Here is an 18,746-nt window from a genome sequence, read left to right as displayed (position 1 = left end):
ATTGTTAAACTCTTCTACTTGAGTTTTGTTTTTTTTTTTTAATTTTTTTTATGGCGCCAATCGAATGAAAAGGACACTTTTACAATCAAATGGGGTTGGGCTTAGATCTCAACTTTAGAGCATTTAAATTTTTTTTTCTTTTTTTAGTCAACTCATTAAGGGTTGAACTTCAACACTAATTTAATTTATTGATCCAAATAAAATCACATATTCAAATATTTAAAAACTTAAAATAATTTCGATCAATCACATATGAGATTTTTCAAATAGTTATTCTTTTATATTGATCTATTTATATATATATATGACATATCATATAATTTTACATGAATAAGATTTATCTCATATTTAATTTAATTTAACATATTCATTTTCTTTTTATTTCTCATCGTGTCGAATATCATGGAAGTGGGAAATGTTAGAGATTTTTAAAATAAAATATAAAAGATAATTAACATTGAAAAAAAAATAAAGATAAATAGTTAAGTCTATTTAAAACAAAGAGATAAGTTTATTTAAAATAAATAGTTTCAACTATTCAAAAAACAGATTACTTTTATCCATTCAAAATAGATATATGTAGAAAAGAATACTTATCTATTTATAAAAAGCTACTTTGATTTTTTGAAAACATGTAAAAAACAATTCTTGAAAATTTTTTTTTTCAAACTCCAAATTTATTCTATAAAAATTTTATTGCAAAAAACCTTTTATAAAAATTCAATGATCTTATGACATGTCGATAATTATTTGGTGAATTAATTTTATAAGTGCAAAACACAGACAATTACTTAATTTCATTATACCTTTAAGGTTTATTGTCTGTAATTTTTTTGTATATCTATTACGTTAATAATACGATGAGGGCAAATAAAACCAAAGTGATACCGTTACATATCTTGATGCATTTTTTCAAAATTTAAAGCTTATCAAAAATAAAAATTTTAAATTTTTAGTGCTTGCTCTAACAAAAAAAACATCAATTGTATTCATGGATTTAATTAAAAAACCAACACACATTAACTACTTATGACAATTTCTTTTTCTTGGTTCAAACAAGAATATAATTACTACATGTAATTATTAGTGAAGTAAGATATATTCATCCATTTTAGTGAACCATCCCTACATAATCAAATAAAATGTAATAAAAAAGTTCATTGATTACATTCATATCAACACAAATAAAAAAAAGCATTAAGAAATTCAAATCTAAACATTTCATAATTAAACAAAACAAGCTCAATCAATTAAATCAATCTCTCCATAGCTTAAATAACCCTATACTCCTATAGAGTTACTATCTATTAAATGTACAAGTTCCGTACACATCTAACACATGGAGGAGAGATTCATAATTTGAGTAACACAAAAGATTTTAGATATATATCTTGTTGGCCCTGTTAATTTCATCTTGTAACTTGAAATCAGAGCAATGCAAATTGGGACACGAAGGTTCACGTGTCAATCTGCTAGTGATGTCCAGTCGATTTCCAACTGGCCAAAATAGTACCATTATGTCCATAATAAGGGTCAAAGTGACCCCCCCAATCTTATCATCGAACCACCATTGTACTGTAGAATTTTCTGTGGTGACCTTAGCTTTCAAACCTGTTAGGCTGTGGGTCACCAAATCACTGAACCATGGGTGTATCTAACTTTAAAAAACGTAACTCCCCTTTGTTTGTGGGTGGGTGTGTCTTGGCCTTTTTGGGAGGGGGGCCTTTGAAAGATTCGAATTCTTTTGTCAACTATAAAAAAAATGGAAATGTGGGGTCAACAGAACAGTGGAAATCAAATCCATAGAAGATAGGTGATGCTCCCAGCTGCCCTAACATGGTGGGTGGTTAGGGTGTCTCATTGATTTGTGTACTCTCAAATTCCAATCCTGTCTTTTACTTTTGGCCCTTTGTTTTTCATTGCTTTTATTACCTCTATGTTGATGCTGGCAGCTGGCGTTGTAGGGTATTTATAATTTCAGTTTTAATTTGAATTAATTGATTTAATTTGCTTAATTAATTAATCATTAAATTAATTTTGATCAATTATTAAAATAAATTTTTAATTAATTTTGTTCAAATTTTGAATTAATCAAAATTTTAATTGAAATATTATAAATTTTATATATAATATTAAAATATATTAATTTATCAATTTCATTTCAAGTTATTAAAATTTTTAACTTAATATTTTAGTATTTAAATATTTTTGTTGGATGAATTTATTTCATTTATTTTATATATGAGAAAATAAAATTTTAAAAATAAATTTTAATTTAATATATTTTATTATTCGATTAATCAAAAAATTAATTGAATAAATCAAATTTTAGTTCATTAATTTTTAAAATTAAAAAATTCGATTCAATTAATAAAAATAAAATAATTTAATTTAATTAATTTAATTTTAAATAATTTAATTCGAAATTAATCAAATTGATTGAATGAACACCTCTAAGTATTGATGATCTTTTTTTAATTTAAATTTATTAAAAATTATTATTTAAATTAATTACATAAATTAATTAAATTAAATTTTAAATTACTGTCTATCTCTCTTTACAAACATATTCCTTTGTTTTTTATGACAACCTTCACATGTTGCTGTTCTTTGGCTGTGTAATGTCCCACAGCCACACCATCAAACTTTCCCATTTCCATGTCATGTCATTTCCTATTTTCCTTGCCTATGAAAATTTTTTTGTAATTGCATATGGTGCTTTGCTTTTCTTGCTCTGTCCTCTCACCATGTGATTGCTTGTGAGTTTTTATGACCCACATTTTGTTCTGATACCCCCTTGGGACAGGCACACTTCCATGCTTAAAAGATAAATATAAGATGAACAAGAAAATAAATCTCCTCTTCAAATTTCTTGCAAAACATTTACAATTGGAGAGTTGAGAGCACATATTTGCGTTTTTTTTTAATGAGAAGGGTGAAATTAAAGTTAATTGGTTTTTATATCATTTGAGATATTTTTATATTTTATTTAAATTTAATTCTTAATAATTTTAAAAAATACAAATTCTTAAAAAATTGTTCGAATATAATTGTAACGGTAAGATTTTAATTTTATAATTATAAAATAAAAGATTGAGAATTTATTTTTATTTTTAATAAAAATCAAAATGCCGAATTCTTTTTTTATATCAAGATGACAAAATCTTAATACAAGTAAAGAAAAGGGAGGAGGCCTTATGTCCCCTTAAATGACTTTAACCACTAGACTAAAAGCTTTGGGATAAATTCATTCTCGTTCTTTGGTTTTCTTTACATTAAATCTTCTTTAATAGTGAGTATTATTTGTAAATCCTACTTAAACAAATACTTATGAAATTAAAAAAAAAAAAAGGAAAAAGGAGATTTATGATGGAAATAATTGCATCTTCAATTAATTATTGAGGATTTCTCAACTAAAGAAACATACAAGAAAATTTGTAAAGATTTTCTATTGTTGAGTCTTTGACAAGAATTTATATATGGAAGTAAATTTTGGTTTTTATAACTTTCAGATATGATTTGCTGTAAAAAGAAACTTTGAGTATTGACAAAATATTAGGTTGGTGTTGATGTTGATTAGGTCAATCAAACTAATTATACTGGAATTAAGTGTGGCATGAATCACTTAATAAAAAAATTTTTATTAATATATTATTTTTTAAAAATATATCATAGTAAAGTATGTCACAATTAATTAATCTAATTGATGAATTTAAAAATTTAACCGACAATGTATTAAATAATTTTTTTTACTCAGCATAAAAAGGAAAAAGAATTAAACAATTTCAATTAATGAGTTGTTTTCTTTGGTTTCACAACCAATACATTTTTCTTATATATATATATATATATATATATATATATATATATATATAAAATACATTCCAATAGAAATCAAGCTATTGAAATGTTGTTTTTGATCAGTTTCATTACTAGTTTCTACCAGCGGATGCTGCAGCAAATTTCAGAACAAAGTCAGGAAACGCCGGTGGTGCATGATTAGCAACACTGCCACCTACGTCATTCATTTCAGCCGTGCACCGGCCATGACTGCCACGGGGTATATTGTTGCATGGATTTCCAGCTGATGGTGGCACCGGACCTTTTTCAAGTGCTTGAACTATAAGATTTTTGTTGAATGATGGCACTACTTGATCTTCATCAAGAGGCCTGGTGGCCAAAACATCTTGAAAGCTAAGCAGCAAAAGAATACCAAAAATGAATGTAACAGTAAACTTAGTAACTTCAGGAAAAGCCATGTTTTGGGTTTGAAGACTTTGATAGAGTTTTTTTTTTTTTTCTTTATATGAAATATTTTGTGTTAAGAGTTGATAGATTTATATCTATATATATATGTATGCATGTAAGGTTTGTTAATGGGTGAAATTGATATACATTTGACTCTGGGAAGCCGCGGTTGAAGACTTGAAGTTTGAATAAAGAGAGTCTAAATCAAATACACGGGTCTTCTGAATACCAACCAAAGTTGAATTAGTCTATGTCCTGTGATTTTTGCAACGTTTTTTATACTCAATAAGGGCAAACCCCGGGACACAAGGCTCTCTGCTCGGCGAGGATTTGGATGAAAATCCATAATACGCAACTTTTTTTCTGCATTTTTTTTGCATAAAAGCTACTTTCAAAACTCAAACTCCTAATTTTCCGATCACAAAAAGAACAACCTTAACATTATTCCAAAGCTCGCCGCCATTTTTTATACTCTAATAATTCATAAATATTCCCCCATGAAATGGCATAATTGGTAAGAAACACATTTTTCTTTTTTCTTTTTATTTTTGAACGATAAGGGTTTCTTTGGCTTCATCAGAACATCTCTTTTTCGAGTCAGTTCAAGCATGCTTGTTATATAGAAAATGTAGTTTTGGCTCAGAAAAGAATATGCTTGGGACTGTCAACAAGAAGAGATAACATACATAAGCAAATGGGATTTAGAGAAAAATAGTCTTAAGAGCTACAATCATGAGAGAAATCTTCAATAATTATATGTAATATTATTGAAGGGTACATTCATATAGGACAGTGGATAGCTGATGCAGGGCATAATTCACATAAATGACAGAAATTGAACAAAGCATTTGCGTGCAAATCTAATACCTAATAATTACTACATGAACAACAAAAAAGAAAGCAAGAATCCTTTTGCACAGATGGGATATGGGACATACCCAGGTTCTATAGCAGCAAATCAACTTTCCACAAAATTAGAACTTAAATTGGTGCTGCACATGTTGTTCTAAAATGACCTGTCTGATTGCAACGGCTACAATGCACAACCCGCTTCACACGGCCACCATCTTCTGCTCGAACTCGCTTCTTTCGTGGTCGACCAGGTGGCTTAAGTGATTTTGGTGGGTAGATGATAACTTCAGTAGCTTTGCTGGCATTTGGATCCGGTGGATAGATGATAACTTCATTAGATTTGTTGGCATTTGGATCCTGTGGATAGATGATAACTTCAGTAGATTTGCTGGCATTTGGATCCCCCTCAGACATCTCTTTCCATAGACTCTTATCTGGAATCGGATGAATGGTTTGAGAATAGGTCTTCCGATATGTTGCTACAGTGAAGCAGCTCTCCGTAAACCGATGAACATTCTGCCTGCATGAAAGAAGTGCTGCCACAGCATGTGCACAGGGCAAACCATACAACTGCCAGCCACGACAAAGGCAACAGCGATTGCGAATGTCCACAATATTTGTCCCTTCATGAGAAATAACTTCAAATTCAGCTTCATTAGCACGAAGCACCTGATATGTGCGTGCACGTTCAAGGGCCTCTGCAACACATCTTTCAGCAGAAGGCACAAGTATTGATGTCCACTGCATACTTGTCTCTCGCCGTTCATTGAACCAAGTCATAAGCTGCCTCCTAATGCATTCCATCATCTGAATTATTGGTAGCCCTGAAGCTTCTGAAATCCAAGAATTCAGTGATTCAATTATGTTTGCTGTTAGATGACCAAACCGTGTGCCTTCAAAATAAGCTGTTGCCCATAACCGAGGTGGGATTCGTCGGATCCAAAATGCAGCATCTTGTGATACCTCTTCAATCTCAAGAATCTTTGCTTCAAATTCAATTACAGTCAGGGCATGAGCAGCTTCCCATAGAAGGTTGACAAGCATATTATTATTGAATTCCTTTCGAAAACTTTCACTCAAGTGACGCATGCAAAATCCATGAAAAGCAGTAGGAAAATTTGCTTCAACACCATCTACAACGCCCTTCTGTCTGTCAGACAAAATTGTAAGCCTTGGCATGTTTTCTGTATTAATTTCAAGCAGGTTATGGAGTTCAGAGAGAAACCACATCCAGTTGTCATCATTTTCCTCATCAACAATACCAAATGCTAGAGGAAACAAAGCACCATCACCATCAAAACCGGTAGCAAGAAGCAAAATTCCAAGATACTTACTTTTCAAAAATGTCCTATCTAACCCAAGGAGTGGTCGACAAGCATTCAGAAAACCATAAATTGAGGCCTGAAATGATATGAAAAGACGCTGGAAACAGTTGTCTGTCGGGTTTCCATAGACAGATGCAATACTCCCCGGATTTTTCCGCTTAACCTGTTCACAATATTGAGGGAGTAAGCGATACCCTTCCTCAAAAGACCCACGCATAGCAGCCATAATACGCTCCTTGCCACGCCATGCTTGCTTGTAAGATAAGGTGATTCCGTGAGCCCGGTGAATCTCTTCTAATATCTCCTTTGGCTTGTAGTTAGGGTTCTCCCTTAACCGCTGCTCCACAGTGTTTGCCACCCACTGCACAGAGGCTTGTTGATGGCCAAGATGAGAAATCCCTCCACATGTATGAGTCTCATGGATAGTTCTGATTGTGAATGTTGGAACACCAGGGAGCTTTGCAGCGTGAATACGCCAGGGACATCCCTCACTCGCACATTTGGCAGTGAAACGAGTCTTGTCAGATTTTATGGTTTGCATTTCAAAATGAAGGGCAATAGCTGCATCCCTCAATGCCCTGCGGCAGCTTATGACATCAGGGAACTCTTGCCCAACTGACAAATCATAACTTGGATTTGAATTCCGAATCTGAAGGACAGGAGGGAGACTAACTAAAGTCAGGGAGTGCTGCAAATCTTGGGCAGGATCAATTCCCATCTCCTGGTTGTCATCCACAGCCAATTCCAGATTATCATCAAGCTCTTGGTTTTCTGAAACAGCCAATTCATTATTCTCTGATAAAGCCAACTCATGGTCACCCAGGTCAGGTTTTTGATCAGTAGCTAACTCATTATCATGCCCATAACTGTGACCAACTTCCCCTTCTTGATCATGGCTCTGTCCTAAATCCAATTCATGGTCATGAGAATACCCTAAACCTAGGTCATGATCATGGGCCTGCCGCAAGCCTAAATGACGTTCATGTGCTTGTCCTAATTCCAAATCATGGTTCTGGGTGAGGCCCAAATTATGATTATGACCAAGCACCAGTGGCTGATTCTTCCCCAATGCTAAATTGTGGCTTTGTCCAAGAATCAGATCATGGTTAGCCATTGAATAAATCAATCACAGTACAAGAACAACACAACTAACTCAGCCTGCAGAACACAACCCAAAGTCAGGGAGACAGATTTTCCATCTATGTCAATGCATAACTGCCAAATGAAATACTGTCATTACAATAAGAAGAAAAGGGGATGACCATATGAACATGGAAATCATAACAAGCAGGCTAATCTCTGACAAGTGACTAACAAAAGGTGAGAATGCATGAAGAAATGCATCCACCAAGCCTTAGTTTGCAAATTTTGCAGATGTTAACCAAAAGGTCAGTTTTGTTTTATCAACAATTTCATCTCAACAATCAAAGAAATAACTTATACCAACCAAAAAAAAAGCACATAAAATACGGGAATAATCCCTCTAAGCAGCTAACCTTTCACTTCTTTAATGGTGAACAATGAAGCCAAGCAGGAAACATCCATGTCGCTAAAGAAAACATTTAGTTTCGACAACTTCAGCTACATCAACCAACATAGGAAACAAAACAATATACATAAGGAACAGCAAGAAAAGCCAAATATTAAGGAAAATAATAACAAAAAAAACACATAAACGTAACACCAATTAGACTTCTATATAAGATACCAAACAAGCAAACCTAAAAAACTTTGTGCAAGTATTTCTTAACCAAACAGAAGTTCAAACTTCCAATAAATCCCGACAAAAAGCTAATATTTCACTTCCCTTCTCCCTCAGTTTCCAAGTAACCAAATATAAGTTCTCATTTCGTACATCCTTCAAAAATATGGGGAAAACGCATCAAAGAAAAAATCTTTAAGCAGCTACTACTTGAAACTTATAAAAAATATTAAGTTTAACACCCTGAAACTTAAACTAAACTAACTAAGAAAGATACCAAATTTAACACAAAACAAGAAATGCCCATCAATCAAAACACCTTAAAAATCACTAAAAAAATCCTAAACAGAAACCCGCAAAGGAAAAAAAAAAAAGCTTTAAGCAGCTTGCTCGAAAATCTTCAAAATCAATAACTTTAAAACACTTTGACAAAACTAACTAAATCAATTCATCAAATTTGGCAAAAATAAAGAATACCCAACAATTGAAAACATCCAAAAACCAAAAAACCAATAAAAAAAACTCCAAAAATGAAGGTCAAAATACCTGGATTACAAAAAAAGAACTCGAAACCTAGCTCAAAACCCAAATGACCAAAAACACAATTGAGAAAGCTTCAAAAAGCCAGGAAACGGCATGGATATTGCCCAAAAACACAATAAACAAAGCGTTCAAGCGAGAAAACCCCCCAGAATTCAGGAAGAAAGTAGGGTTTCGTCGGTAGCCGAATTGGGTTTGGAGTTTGCAAGAAAATGAAGAGTAGGAAAATTTGAAAAGTCGGGAATTTATTTGTTTTGGCGGGTAAATTGTTAAGGGTAATGGGGGGTTTATTCCCGGAAAATTAATGAGAAAGGGGCTGGGGAAGGGCAAGAGAAGTTTGGTGAATTACGGGGGTAGAAGAGGGAGAGTGGTGAAGGATATGACAAAAGAGAAAGATGGGATTTTGGGTGGTTAAGAGAGGGGTAGGTTGGACTTTGGGATTTTTTTTTTTTTTTGAGTGAGACTATTTATACCCAAAAAAAAAACTTTATATATATCAAAAAATTAATCAAAAAAATTATTTAAATATTCATTAATTATTTATTTTTTTGTTTTTTACATTTATTTTAATAATTTATTAAGAAATAAATTTTTGAAAACTTATTTAATGTATCAAAATTTTATTTTTAAAAATTTCTTAACTATACTAAGAATTTATTTTCAAAAAGCATTATAATTATTCAAAAATACATTTTTAGAAGTAATTTTTTACTTTAAATTTTTTATTGTCATCTTTTGATTAATATCGATTACAAAAATATCAGATTTTTTTATTACAAATTTTAAATGGATTTATAATAATTTTTTCGATATATGTGATTTTTAAACCCAATAATAAAAATTTTTAATCTTTTGAATATGCACACTTGAAACATATTCTAATAAACGCATATTTGAAAGAAATTGCTAATTGTGAAAGTATTTGTATAATTAACTATTGCATCATGTGCTATAAGACAATCATACTCTATCACATGATATGCAACTAATTTATAATTTATAAGAGCATTTCTTTACAATTAGCAATTTTTCTCAAATGCATATAAGTTATAATCGTAAAATGTTACAAATGTTATTAAATAGAAAGTGTTTAGTAATTGAAAAATTAAAAATTTTTATTAGCAAATTTGTTAGTATGCTAATGACATAATGAAGTCAATTCTTATGTATTAAAAAGTTATTTGGACTTTATTAGCAGCCAAAGGTTATTTTGTATCAAAAATTTATTTTCAAAATTTTTGAAATGAATGTCCGAAAATCATTTAAAAATTCTCATAAATTTTTAAAAATAAATATTCAGAAGCTTTTGAGATATTTTTAAAATAAATTTTTAATACGTTAAAATAATTTTCAAACACTTATTTTCAAAACCTGCAATAATTTTTGAAAATTTATTTTGGAATGCTTGAATCACTACCTCAAATAACACATTTAAACTTAAAATAGTAAATCTATTGAAACTAACTATAAAATCAAATGAAAAAAAAAAATGATTTACTTATGATTCTTTTCTAGCTAACATCAATGATCAGGGCTTGATTTGAGATTTACTCCTTCAAAGATTGTGTTTTTGGTGAAAAAGAAAAGAAAGAGTGTGAGGTGTTTAAGTTTTTTAATAAATTAGTATTTTAACATAGGGTGTGAAGAGGAAAATAAACAGATGTTGATAGTAGTAGATCGTGAAGAAAAGAAATAAGGGTGTAAATAAACTTCTCTTTTTTATTTTTGGAATTACTGTTTTGGCCTTTTTTTTCCTTTTAGAAATCCAAGGGCACTACACTAATGTATTATGTACTTTACTTTCTATATTAAATCCCAAAACAAAACAAATCTAAAAATTATGCATTTTAAATATAAAATATATTTTAAAATTTTTTCAAACTCATAATAATTTTTATTAAATTTTAATCAGTATTATTTTTGTATGATTTTTGCATTATATTTAAAATTATTAAATCTACTTCTTGTGATTTAATTTGTCACATATAAATTCTTCTAAAAAAAAAGTCACAAATGTGAAACAAATGTATCATGTAGTATGTTAAACAACTCGGTCTTACTATTTTAAATACTAGTACAAATTTTAATTCTACTTGTTATCTACCAATGGATGTGTAACTTAAAACGGTTTAAATCAAAGAATCAAACGATTGGAATTTGAAGATCAAAATCCAAAGTGAGTTAAGAAATTGAAACATAAAGAGTGACTGAGCTTCTAGGAAGCAGTCAAGGCAGGTTGTTACAAACTCCAATTCTTACAGAGCCCCCCAACACCTTTCACATAGATTTTAACTGTCGGTGTTGGATTTGCCAACTTCCACGCAGAAAATAACCGAGCCAGTTTGGTTCTTAGGTTCAGCTAGACAACAGACGGTGAGAAGAATCAGTATAGCTTGTTGTCCGATGGTGTAAGATGATCTGCAAATGGCGTTTGAATGCTTTGAAGATGCTAGTTTTAGCGAAACTGATTATGTTGAATTGTTGATCTAACATGAACCACTACCTGGGATCAACATAATTATGCTAGTTTAAGCAGTAACGGATGAACTTAATATATGGTTTATTCTCCATGGGAACATCGTTGGTGCCTCGAGCTTCAAAGCAATGGCGGACCATAGGCAGCCATGCTGGGAAATCAGTGTCCAAATGAAGTCAAAACAAATAAAAAAAAGTTGAATTGGAAAGCCCGAGATAGGAAAGTTGGAGATGAGATTAAAAAACTTCAAAAATATTGTACTGGCTCAACCCTATGATTAGCCTAATGCACACCACAAATCTAATATGTTTAGTTTGTTCTAACTCATGACCATCAAGCAACTAAAGCAGTCCATAATTAAACCAATTCGGAAATTTAACCATCTATGATTTTATGATCTCATAGTTGACATCACAATCAAACAATCCTGATTAGTACCCGTAGTTTGAACCATAAACAGAGCCATAGCCTCCAGTATGGCCTGCATGTCCTGGATTGGATGGTGGCGATGCATATACAGAAGAACTATGAGCCGCGTAAGGATTATAAGCTTGGTCTGCAGCCCCACCTGGTGCCTGAGTTGCAGCTGCAGCTGCAGCTTCAGCCATAAAATTCTGCAAGGCAATATAAGTAACATCAGTATTTAAGCCAAGAGCAACAGAGTACAAAAAACAATTGATAACAATAAACAGTAGATATAGTTTGCTACTTGATAAATTGCATATGCGTAAGACCCCAAGGGAGCAATATTCTGACGACATTATATACAACACCGTTGCATGTAGTGAGAAAGAGTTATAGAGCTCATGGAGCCCAAACAAAATCAGAAGAGGATCTAGTGAAAACATTAGCATGATATATAATACTAGCATTATTACAGAATTATTCAATCTATATGGAAAAAAGGTTTCAAAATCATCATTACAGGGGCACTCTCATTTTTTTTACTTTCAAAATCATCTTAGAACTCTTTATCTTATGCAGCCCTTCATGATCATGCATCAGAACCATACATGACTTCCTTTATCCTACTGCAACTGGGCAAAAACATCAGAATAAGCATAGTTTAACATCTGTGTTATAAAATGCATGCTTTCTAGCTAGGACAAGAAAAAAAATGATCAGAACCATGGTAACCACTAGCAGCTCTGTAAAGTTTGACTACAAAGACACTGACTAAATCTCCTGGCAGGTGGAAACACATTACAAGGAAACCAGAAGCATAAGCCATGAAAAAACACATTGAAACTGTTTTCAATATCTAGCAAATAGAAAAGAAAGATCAAAAAGGTTCAGAAGCCGGGGCAAAGAAAATGGCCTGTATCAGTTGTTGAGCAGTTTGAACTTGTGAAGCAGTTCCACTTATTTCGACTGTCATTTCCCCAGGAACACCCCTAGTTTCTTGTATGGTGACAGTTGCCCCACTAGCACGTCGAATATAGCTAATACTTGCACCAGCTGTCCCAATAACAGCATCAGCATAAGATAGTGGAATTTGCATTTGCTGAGTGACCTAAAAAGAAAAGACACAGAAAACTTTATTAACATATTAGGATCTAGTTCGTTTGAGTAGGCCAAGACCATTCATCGACTTAACCCCTTACAGGACTGGAAAGACCTTGCTGCTAGGAGCCTGAAATTTAAATTAGAGTCCAACAATCTCTGAACTCATAACCAAAAATTGACCAACAGCAGAAAAACAAATGGGTAGATCGATGCATGAGGATGCATGCATGGATCTCTACAATGCAAGAGCATGAGAGGTTTGCTAAAACCTCCCCATCCACCCCCTTTCAAGACAAGCCAGGACAACTTACACTACAAGGAACTCTAATACTACAATTCAGCAAGCCCTCCCCGAGACTTAAACAACTCAAATCAATAACAAGGAATCACATAAACAGTAACTGAGTATCAAGCTCCACAGCCCCTTCTTCTCAAGTGACGTGGAAAACTAGGAGGGGAAAATGGGGAAATAGAGGCCACCAGGTAAGGAGGAGTATAAATTACCTGAGTAATCATTGATGGTGCAGTCTGGGGATTTGATGATGCATGGGCACCCATTGGGGCTTCTCTTCCATAGGCAGAAATACCCTGGTGCGGCTGTTTCTCCATAGAAGGCATATCAGCAGGTGGGTAGTAATTGTCAAGTTGCCGTGGAGGCAGCATATATTGATTGGATCCAAAACCAGCACCTCCACTAGCATTTGGAGGGACACCTTGAGGTGGACCCCAGGATTGATGAGATGGCATGTGGTCCATCTGATGATTAGACATTTGCATCTGGTAAATACATGTAACAGAATTTCATTATATTCTATACACTAATAGAGGCACAATTAATTGGAAGGTAAACAAAAAATAGAAGCCTCACATGCATTTCAAATAATGGAATTATACTGCGGTCCACTAAAAACTTCCTGAGATGAGATGCAATTAACTCCACTGCTTTGTGCACACCAGCTGCTTCTCCTACAACTTCAACAACCCTATCATCTTGAAGAGAAAAGACTGGTAGGTCTTCTGCAGCATTTCGTTTTATTTAACAAAGAGAAAGAAAAAAGAAATGTCAACATATCATGATAAAGCAACCAAACAAAAGCACAAAAAATTACAAATGGAAATCCTTTGAACGAAATTATAATTGTGATCAAACAAATAAATGCCACACCTAAACAACTTCGAAATCAGCAATGGCACTAAAAACCATATTCTTGAAATTGGGTAGAAATCAAGACAGTCATATTCTCAACATTATAATTTGATTTGAGATAATCGGTAACATTATTCACCCACAGGCCAAAACTTCATGAAACACACATTTACAGACAATGAGCAACATTAAAAACTACTAAGATAAACACCAGAAAATAGTTCATGTAGATCGATCATTAAAACTTTAATCTTTCAGCAACACCAGCGATTAAATAACTACTACATGTAAAAATGACAAATTTTCAACAATAAAAGAAAAGCAAAAAAAATGTGAGAAATAGAATCCTGAAAAAAGAACCTGCTCCAAGAACTCTAACAATACAATTAGAAGATTCTTGAATGGATTTGACAGTTGTTCCTTGTTTTCCTATCAAACTTCCAGCTTGTGAGGCTGGGACTAGCAGCCTCGTTGAAACCTTGGTTCCCACAGCTGTAGGTGCATGAGATGAATCACCCTCCAAACCATCAACAATGCGTTTATGAACCCTCAAAAGCCCATCCATAGCAGGCGGAAGAGAAGAATCGGGCTCCTCTTTTGCAGATACCATTACCTATTCACAAGACATAGCAGCAGCATTAGCACAAAGGCTAAAGTGTTATAATCATTAGTCCATATGCCCAAATAAAATTGGGAAGAGAAGATAAGAAACTAACACAAACCCCAATTTAATTACATCCCAACTACAAATAAGGAGGGAGAAATGGGTATAAATATGAAGCATACTGTATCTAAGAGGTGAAAAAAAGCAATATTAGATCAGATTCAATATAACATATAACATAATGTTGAACTCTTTTTGTTTAAAGGAAAATTACTTTACCTTAGTTGAGTTACTTTTTTTCCAATATAATGACCAAGGATCTGAAAAGTTACTAGCCTTGTTTGCCTCAAGGGAACAGACTTATTAACCAAGTTGTTTTTACCTGTTAAGTTTTGCAAGTTATTTGGATCATAGATTTTGAGTTTCATTAGGAATTTTATAACACAAGCATATACAATATCCATGTTATTGAGACAGTCTTTACATGAATTATGTAAATTTAGACTATAATTGTGGGAGGCATATGTATGAAAATTGCAAATAAGAGTTTAATTTTAGCTTGATTTCCAGGTTTCTAAGTGCTGTTTCCACAGGTTCCATTAAGACTTTATTTAGAATCTGTGGCAAGACACCAATCATCCAGGTTCTGAAGTTACCAGAGAGAAAGCAGAGCTTCTTGGTATGGTTGTTCATACAAGATGTGTCAGTTAATTCAGATCAAACTTTCAGCAATTTGAAATGCTCAATGCTGATACCTGCAATCTGGGACTTTGGTTCCTCAAAACTGGAGTCTTATTGATGATTGACTCCTTGCCTTAAAATTTGCGAACGGAACCTGCACAGACTCATTTTTGTTATTGCAAAAAAGGGAACTGTATTTATATTTTATGAATTGCTTCTTATGACCTTCCTTACAGTCTTCTTCAATTACTTGAATCTTTAAAACTCTTATCATGCCTTGGGCATGTAATTGACCGCCAATGTGTGGTAATTTTAAGAGTTGATTAACAATTATTACGTAACAAAGAATTACATTTATTGAAATTACTGCAATGTGAAGCACTTTGAATCTTACATCCATTAATTTAGCACTTCCATTCTTCTTCCTATTTCTTTATATGTTATATTATATACCTTCTTTATAGAATTGGTTTCAATTAGAAAGGAATATTTTAATGCTTAACTTTGCCTTGGTGATGTATATTTGATATTTTCTTTTTTATTATTTTCATGGTTCATGGTAGATTAGATAAAACAATATATCATGTATATGTAAGTATCATGTATATGTAAACAGTCCCTAAAAAAAAGGAATCTAGCAAAATTCGAAGAGCAAGCTTTATTTTTTACTATAGTGAAAATCATTCCGGCATCATTGTACAACTGCATGGATTCATTATAGGCACAAAAAACCAAATAAATGCACATGGAATGTCAAACAAATAAAAAGGGTGCAGAAAGCTTCAACAAGAATCATAAGACATACAGAACAGAAAAAGAAGGTAAAGAAATCTCCTGCAACGACTGTCTGCTTAAGTTTGCAGTTAAAGAAAGCCACTTTGTGCTGCAGAATTATTCCACATAATAGAAGCTAATGAAAATATCCATATCACTTATAACACGATAGTACAAATTGACACAGAAAGTGAGATTCAACAAGTAGAACAGGTTCCGCCCCAATAGTCTATTCCCAGAATCAAAACATAATATATCTAAGCTAAGAAGAGAAAGGGTACAAACTTACAGCTCTCTCTGTCGTCCCTGGAGGACCATCAAGTATCTTGATACGAGCTCTTGTCTCCTCAACTATTTTTTTTATGAACTCCCCTTTACGTCCAATTATACTACCAACCTTCTGTGCAGGAACCAACATCCGGAATACACTCTCTCCAGGCCATCCAGGCCACTTCCTTTCACCACCTCCCACCACAGCCTCATCTTCAAGTTCTTGTTTTTGTTGATGCTGTGATTCCTGCTGCAAGTTCTGCTCCTCCAAGTTCTCTTCCGTATTTTCCTCCAAGTTCAAGTTCTGCTCCAAGTGCAGGTCCGGCTCCAAGTTCAAGTCATGCTCCAGGTTTGGATTCTGCTCCAAGTTTTCAGGCTCTTGCACCTGTTCCTCATCATGTTCAGCTTCATGTTCAGCTTCATGTTCAACAAAGCTTTGATCAAATTCAGCCATAAGCGTTTTGCTGCAAAAAAAAAACAAAATATGAACAAAAGAAAAAAATAGTATAATGCAAATATTTGTGCCAATCAGGCCGCTTATTTCAAATAAAAGCCGATAATAGCACCTTGGTAATAGCAAATAATTGTGCCAACCTCCAATCCTCAAAACTCAAACATACAACTGATAAGCCAACAATATTGATTCTAAAAAAAAAAAAAAACCAAGAAAGAAATCCTAACTAAACCCAGCAACAGCAAGTGATTCAAATCCAAAACACAACGCATAAAACTACAAAACAATAAGAACCCACTAGTGGAAAATCCTTTAAAAACTCAAATCCCAAAAGAAAAAGAAAAACTAACAAAAAACCCTAACTTGACCCAGAGAGCAAATATAGCTCCGAAAAATCATATAATTACAAAACAAAGAGAACCTACTAATGTGTAACCTCAAAAAACTCCAATCAGGAAAAAAAATAAAACCTTGGAAATAATATGAACTACAACATATAAAACCCTAAAAGCATAGATATTCATTGAATTTGGAGACTTACATCAGATGAAGAGAGAATATGGAAGATGCGTTTTCGAAAAAAAAAAAAAGAAATTTGGGTACGATATGTGGTTCCGTTTTGAAGGGGTTTTGGAAGAGAGAAACGAGGCCAGAAAATTTGTGAAAATATCTTGATTGGAGGAATTGGGGCGGGTTTTTTTATGTTGGGGGCATTGGAGAAAGTTGACTTTGCACTTTCGTCCCTAAACAACCCTATAATTGGCCTTCGGTTTCTTATAGTTGAGCTGGGCTTTTCTTAAGGGTCTTAAATTTTGTGGGCTTTTTCTTGTTTTGTCTTCGACAAGCAGGAATTTTTTTCTTTTATTTTTTAAAATTTTTGTCAATTCATGAATACTGTCTGATTTGCTACATGTGTGTAAAATATAAAAATTATTATATAACAATATGTATTGAAATTTCAAATAAAAAATATATTTTTTGTTTTTTTTTCAGATTTATATACGATTTTATCAATTTTAAATCGTATCTTTTTCTTTTTTTTGTATTGTTAATTAAAGAGCAGCTAGTATGAGGGAAATGAGTTCAAAAACAACCAATACTTCTTAAGCTTATTGCATTTTCTATTATATATTTTTTGTCTTTTTTTTTTCTTTTAATTAAGTTTGCAATACCATAAAAATGCCTGGAGTTCATATTAACCAAAGGCTGCAATTTTGATGTCAATAACCAAAGGCCATCTAACTATTTCCAACAAGTTATAATCTGCTGAAAATTCGAAGCATAAATGCAGGTGGAAACTCATGGCTCTTACACTCCAGACTTCTGAGCATAAAAAATGACAATGAAATCTTTCATATGGGAGATTGAATGTGCATTAATCAATTGCCATGAAGTTAAATGACATGTTGCAGCCTCAGTATACTCCAAAACAAACCCATAAGATGGAGCCGAAGAGGTAAATAATTTGCATAGAAAAGTGGTTCAATACATCTCTTCCTTCTTACTTGGTGTTGGAATTCACAACAATGGCAATTAAATTTAGGGATACCCTACAGGTTTCAGATTTGGAATACTCATAACCTAAATGATCATTCCAGACAGAAGAATCTGACCAGGACTACAGAATTCAGGGTGTAGTAAATCATGAATATTGCTTTTCTGCACCCCAAACATGTGCTCAGTTCACTTTGGTATAAGCCAAATAATCAGAATCACAGATTTCAATCAGTACCTTACATTGGAACCTCAATAAGGTCAAGTGCCTTTGGGAATTGTAAATAGGAAAGCTTTAGTTGCTAATTTTAACATTTTATGCATCAGGAAATAAAATGACAAATGGAATTTGACTGAAAAACTTAGAATGCATCCCCATCTCAATTCAAATTTACCCATTATTTTCATACCATGTAATGATGAATACTGGATTCACCTCACCAAATTCGCTGTGACAAGCATATCAGAAAATTGTGGACAAAATCCAGGCCCGGTTTAACAAGCCATATGATGTTGTTGTTCTTCTTGTTTTCTTGGTGTCATGAAATTGCTTGACTTGATTTCTTGAGCATTCCTAGGCCGCATAAATTCAATTAAAACCATTCATGGCAATGGCAGAAAACAAGAGCATCACATTGCTTTGTTAGAATCCTGTTGGCATTCCACTTTCAAA

General features: G+C 33.0%; 2 protein-coding genes across 6 annotated transcripts; both read right to left on the bottom strand.

Annotated features, from left to right (window-relative positions):
• Positions 1–4,992: 4,992 nt before the first annotated feature.
• LOC111298020 (uncharacterized) lies at positions 4,993–9,132 on the bottom strand. Of its 4 annotated transcripts, none has more exons than XM_022892698.2 (3): positions 8,674–9,132; positions 7,922–8,006; positions 4,993–7,583 (listed from the first exon to the last, which is right to left on the bottom strand). In XM_022892698.2, the coding sequence occupies exon 3, from the start codon at positions 7,537–7,539 to the stop codon at positions 5,230–5,232; it is 2,310 nt and encodes a 769-aa protein (XP_022748433.2). In that variant the 5' UTR covers positions 7,540–7,583; positions 7,922–8,006; positions 8,674–9,132; the 3' UTR covers positions 4,993–5,229. The 4 variants fall into 4 exon arrangements, with proteins under 4 accessions (XP_022748433.2, XP_022748431.2, XP_022748435.2 ...); XM_022892696.2 differs by having other exon boundaries at positions 4,993–7,640; positions 8,674–9,021; XM_022892700.2 differs by lacking the exon at positions 7,922–8,006 and having other exon boundaries at positions 8,674–9,111.
• Positions 9,133–11,359: 2,227 nt separating this feature from the next.
• On the bottom strand, positions 11,360–17,252 carry LOC111296328 (flowering locus K homology domain-like). Of its 2 annotated transcripts, XM_089768931.1 has the most exons (7): positions 17,121–17,252; positions 16,145–16,589; positions 14,157–14,409; positions 13,518–13,666; positions 13,154–13,426; positions 12,462–12,656; positions 11,360–11,757 (listed from the first exon to the last, which is right to left on the bottom strand). In XM_089768931.1, exons 2-7 carry the CDS (start codon positions 16,577–16,579, stop codon positions 11,575–11,577), a joined length of 1,488 nt encoding a protein of 495 aa, XP_089625057.1. In that variant the 5' UTR covers positions 16,580–16,589; positions 17,121–17,252; the 3' UTR covers positions 11,360–11,574. The 2 variants fall into 2 exon arrangements, with proteins under 2 accessions (XP_089625057.1, XP_089625058.1); XM_089768932.1 differs by lacking the exon at positions 12,462–12,656.
• Between the last annotated feature and the right edge of the window lie 1,494 nt (positions 17,253–18,746).

The sequence above is a fragment of the Durio zibethinus genome, chromosome 12 (assembly GCF_047325235.1).
Source record: "Durio zibethinus cultivar Kanyao isolate XHJ-2024 chromosome 12, ASM4732523v1, whole genome shotgun sequence".
Classification (NCBI taxonomy): Eukaryota; Viridiplantae; Streptophyta; class Magnoliopsida; order Malvales; family Malvaceae; genus Durio; species Durio zibethinus.
This window is presented reverse-complemented; position numbering and strand designations above follow the sequence as displayed.

What these genes read in the sequence shown, in the direction of transcription:
- LOC111296328 (XM_089768931.1), bottom strand. Translation starts at nt 16,579, where the DNA reads ATGGCTGAATTTGATCAAAGCTTTGTTGAACATGAAGCTGAACATGAA. An exon ending in TTCCATTATTTGAAATGCAT is followed by an intron (nt 13,427 to 13,517) that starts GTGAGGCTTCTA and finishes TGTATTTACCAG; the next exon opens with ATGCAAATGTCTAATCATCA. An exon ending in CACCATCAATGATTACTCAG is followed by an intron (nt 12,657 to 13,153) that starts GTAATTTATACT and finishes TTTTCTTTTTAG; the next exon opens with GTCACTCAGCAAATGCAAAT.
- LOC111298020 (XM_022892698.2), bottom strand. Translation starts at nt 7,539, where the DNA reads ATGGCTAACCATGATCTGATTCTTGGACAAAGCCACAATTTAGCATTG.